The 5071-nt window shown below is 40.2% G+C and overlaps 1 protein-coding gene across 1 annotated transcript; it reads left to right on the forward strand.

Annotated features, from left to right (window-relative positions):
• The first annotated feature begins 364 nt into the window (after positions 1-364).
• Positions 365-4603, forward strand: Znf322 (zinc finger protein 322). Its single transcript, XM_051168447.1, has 2 exons — positions 365-391; positions 2668-4603. Exon 2 carries the CDS (start codon positions 2844-2846, stop codon positions 4035-4037), a length of 1194 nt encoding a protein of 397 aa, XP_051024404.1. The 5' UTR covers positions 365-391; positions 2668-2843; the 3' UTR covers positions 4038-4603.
• Positions 4604-5071: the final 468 nt, after the last annotated feature.

Below are 5071 nucleotides of genomic sequence, written 5' to 3' on the forward strand. Positions count from 1 at the left end.
ACACAGGGAAACCCTGCCTTAAAAAACAAAACAATAAAATTAGACAGCATCCTTGTCTGTCCTGCTTCCTTTGTAGACAAGGCTGTCCTCGAACTCACAGAGATCCACCTGCCTCTGCCTCCCGATTGCTGGGATTACAGGTTTTGAACTGCTTCTTGAAGGAGGAACGGTATAAGCAAACATGAGAAGAAGCAAAATTTGACGGAAAGATGATGTCTGGATTGGAGAGTGCATATTTAATTGTCCTACTGTTAAAAAAAAAAGTAAAATTAGCATCATGTTCAACATTGTTGCTTTTTCCTCTAGCAGAGGGAAGAATTGAATATTATGAGTAGTTCTGGACTAGAGACCTTCTGGAGCCAGAAGAAAAAGTTGTTGAGCTCTTGTTATGGTAAGTGGCATATATGTTTCTATACAAATGTGAATTTTGGAGTAGTGCTGGGACAAGAAAGAAGGGAAAACATACTTGGGAAAAGGATCTTTCCGGTTGCTCACATAGTGGCCCGTTCATAACAATAAGTACAGCTTCTACTTTTGCAACAAACGTGTATCTTCACAGAAGGTTTCTAACAGTTGTCCCTTTTGATTTGCCATACAAAAAAAAAAAAAAAAAAAAAAAAAGCAGTGTGCATACTGCTCAGGCAGGCTCTAGGGTGGATATTTAAACCCTGGCTCTGTTACCTGTGAGTTTTGGGGTAATTAGCTACCTGTCACGAGCAGACCTTGGTGTTAATATCTGATTTTACAGTGTTCTTGGCAGCGCTAGTGATAGGGCCTAAGGTCCCACATATGCTACACTACAGAGCCCTGTCCCAGTCTACCCATTTGTTACTGTTGAATGTATCTGCATGCAGAAGTGTGTTCTTAGAGTAATATGCCTCTGTCTCTGTGTCCATAGCAGTGCTGTCTCCCTGGCTTCTCACCCATTTTCACCTGCCTTGTGATCAAGCACATTAGTTTCTTACTTACATTTTCCTAATTTATTTTTGACCATTTCAATAAGTACATCTTTTATATTTTTAAATACAGTTTTATAGAGGCTGGAGAGAAGGCTTAGTAGTTAAGAGCACTGACTGCTCTTCTAGAGGCCATGAGTTCAATTCCTGGCAACCACATGGTGGCTCACAACCATCTATATGATCTGTTGCCCTTCTCTGGCCTGCAGGTATACATGGAGGCAGAGCATTGTATATATAATAAATAAATTATAAAAAAATAGTTTTATAGTTGTAAATATAGTTTAACATTTTTCTACTTACATAAAATATAGCATTTGTTTGCACTTTAAATTTTTTACAATTGGATGCTAGGAAGTGCTGGTACATACCACCTATAATCCCAGCACTAGAGAGACAGAGGCAGGTGGATCTCTGAGTTTGAGGCCAAGGTTACACAGAGAAGCCCTGTTTTAAAAAAAAAAACTAAATAAATAAGTAAATTCAAAATATTTACACTTGGAGTTGGAAAGACAGCTCACCTGTTAAATAGCATTTGTAAAGTACCCATCTTCAGGTCCCAGTGCCCACTTGCAGCTAACAGTGGACTGTAACTAATTCAGGGGATCTGATATATTTCTTTGATGCCACACTTTTTCTCTCCAACCTCTCCTATTTCTCTCCCTCAGAGTCCTAGACCACAGCCCTCTCATTGCTCCAGAGGGCGGGCCGTTAACAGCTGGCAAAGAACACGCCCCACAGGAGGCAAAACTTTCACTACAAGAAGCTTCCAGGACTAGGCCTAGGTTAAGAGACAGAGGCAGTAATCCTCCGAGACAACAACTGAAGCAGAACAAAAGGTCCTTTTACTTGAAGCTTTCTGGCTTCTAGTCCAGTTGGGAAAACATGAGCCCCAGGTTCAAGGGAGAGACCTTACCTCAAAGGAAAGAGAAGACATCTGACCCTTTCTTCTGGAGATTGTGTGTGTGTACAAATTCATGTGTATATAGACTCACATAGACAGATATACATAAAATCTTAAAAAAGGTTTTCTGCAATGCTATATGTATACATAGGAATTCAGTTATGTGTTAAAAAGTGCTTTATAATAAAGTATATGTTTGTCTGTATGTACACAAATGTGGAATGGCTAAATCAAGGTTATTTAACATGCCTTTTTCTGTTTGTGTTTTGGTTTTTTGAAACAGGGTTTCTCTGTGTTGCCTTGGCTGTCCTGAAACTCTTTTTGTAGACTAGGCTAACCTCAAACTCACAGAACTCTGCCTGCTTCTGCCTCCCTGAGTGCTGGGATTATAGATGTCTGCTACAAAATTAATAAAAATATATATGAGGGCTGGTGAGATGGCTCAGTGGGTAAAAATACTTTCCATGGAAGCCTGGCAACCTGAATTTGACTTCCTTCCCTTCTCTTTTCTACTTTTCTCCTTCCCTTCCTTCCCTTTCTTTGCATTTAGTGTGTGTGTGTAGGAGGTGAGTGGCTGCCACATGGCACCAGTGTAGATATTGGAGGCCAGTCAGTTCTCAACTTGTACCGTGTAGATAGTTGTAGGAATAGAACTCAGGTCCTCAGGTTTGGCAACAAACACCTTTATCCACTGAGCCATTCCTCCAGCTCCAATAAAGAATTTCTATCAGTCTTTCCTGCAGTGATTTTGACTTGGAAACTTTTTAGTGATAGAAATATAAATAATATTTCTACTTTGTCTCATAGGTTCGGAGGTACCAAGTAAGAAATTAATATATATGATGCCAGAAGTTTGTAAATGCAAACTGCTAATGAAGGAAAGGCTTGAAACAGATATGTTTTTGAAGTTACCAGTAAAATGACTATGAAAACCAGGGGTCAAGAAGACCAATGGAAAACCACTTAAACGCGAACCATAGAAAATGTACACTTCAGATAAGAAATGTAACCAGAAAATTCAAAAAAGAAAAATATGCCATGTATGCCCGCAGAAGGGGAAAAAGGTTTATATTCATGTACAGGAGATTACTCAGATAGATAATCAGATATATCAGTGCCTTGAGTGTGAACAGAACATTTGTGAAGACTCAGCACGTATGTGCGAGAGAACGGATACTGGGCAGAAACCTTATAGATGGGATATGTGTGAAAAAACCTTCATCCAGAGTTCAGATCTTACTTCACACCAGAGGATCCATAATTACGAGAAACCTTATAAGTGTAGCAAATGTGAGAAGAGTTTTTGGCACCATTTAGCCCTTTCAGGGCACCAGAGAACACATGCAGGTAAAAAGCTTTATACCTGTGACATCTGTAGCAAGAACTTTGGTCAGAGCTCTGATCTGCTTGTCCACCAGCGAAGCCATACAGGTGAAAAACCTTATCTGTGTAATGAGTGTGATAAATGCTTCAGTCGAAGTACGAATCTCATAAGGCACCGAAGAACTCACACAGGTGAGAAACCCTTTCAGTGTCTGGAATGTGAAAAAGCTTTCAGTGGGAAATCAGATCTTATTAGTCACCAAAGGACTCATACAGGTGAGAGGCCCTACAAATGCAATAAATGTGAGAAGAGGTACCGGCACCGCTCCGCCTTCATCGTACACAAGAGAGTCCACACAGGGGAGAAGCCGTATAAGTGTGGTGCCTGTGAGAAGTGTTTTGGCCAGAAGTCCGACCTTATCGTACACCAGAGAGTCCACACAGGGGAGAAGCCGTATAAATGCTTGCAATGTCTGAGAAGTTTCACTCGGAGTGCCAACCTGATTAGGCACCAGGCAACTCACACTCATACTTTCAAAAGCCTTGAATATGAGAAAAGTTTAAACTGTAGCTCAGACCTTATTGTACATCAGAGAATTCACATGGAAGAAAAATCACATCAATGGTCTGTGTGTGAGAATGGCTTCCTCTTAGGTATGGACTTCATTGCCCAACAGAAAATGACTCAAACAGATGCGCTCCATTATAAATACAGTGTATGCAACAACAGCTTTCATCACAGCTCAACCCTTCTTCAACAGACAGTGCGCGTTGATGAAGAATACATCTATAATGTGAGTGAGAAAGGTCTTGATCTCAGCTCTCATGCATCGGAAACCTCACGGATGTCTTGACAAGAAATCACAAAGCCTTTTAAAAATGTACTTAAATGTCAGAATTCATTAAGAGAAAGACTTCTAGGTGAATTTCAGATTTCTCTCATTTCAGACCTCATTAGGGACCAGAGAGAGCGAGAGTCTATAGTCTTAGGAACTGTAAGAAAAGCTTTATGCAGACAGTGGCCCATCAGGACACCTTTATTAGCCACACTTGTGAAGAGCTAAACAAATGCTCTGGGTTTTGAAAAAAAAATCTTAAAAGAAGATTCATCCAGGTAAGAAGCCTTACATGTGCAGTATGAGAGCTTTCCAGCAGTGCTAAGCTGGATTCCAAGAGAATCGCAGCAGAGAAGAACCAGTTAGATGCTTTATGTCAGCAGTACTTCAAACAGTATGAATGTCTTATTGGATATGAGAAAATTCGCCCTGGAGAAAACCCCCCAAAATGACAGGAAGACGCTTCTAACAGAATTCTGACTTTCTTACCCCTCAGAAAAGCCATACTGGTATAAATGGATATTTGTCTTGAGTGTGGCAAAAACAGTTGTTGGAGAGTCTTATTTGGGTTTGCTTCCCCCTAAACAAAAATCAGAGGAATGATAAGCTCTTAGGGCTTATTGAGGAACTCACATTAGTGAAAAACCCATAAATGTTTTGTGTTTTAAGATGCTAGCAGCTCTTCTTTAGTCGGCCCCCAGATAACTGGTTCTGTGGAGGATTTGCTCCAGTGAAAGATCTAGTTGTGGGTGAGAATCTGTACAAATGCTATGTATGAGAAGAGCTGTTCTCGTAGTTGAACCACTTTGTAAAAAAAAATAGAGTTTTTTGGAAATAGTGTCTAAGTGACCCAGGAGCTTGTTCTGGAGGAGCTGGGGCAGGTCAGCATGGATCTGGAGGGTAACTCAGGTAAAGATGCTTTTCTTTTGTCTGAATCACTTAATGATTGCTTTAGTTTCACTTTTAAAAATTCATTAAGTCCAATAAAGGAAAGGACTGTTGTCTATAAGGTAGGACATGGATTTTGTTAGAAGAAAGGTGTGCTTTGAATT

This window comes from Acomys russatus, chromosome 3, assembly GCF_903995435.1.
Source record: "Acomys russatus chromosome 3, mAcoRus1.1, whole genome shotgun sequence".
NCBI lineage: Eukaryota > Metazoa > Chordata > Mammalia > Rodentia > Muridae > Acomys > Acomys russatus.

Excerpts from the sequence above, each read along its gene's own strand:
- Znf322 (XM_051168447.1), top strand. The coding sequence starts at position 2,844 with ATGTACACTTCAGATAAGAAATGTAACCAGAAAATTCAAAAAAGAAAA.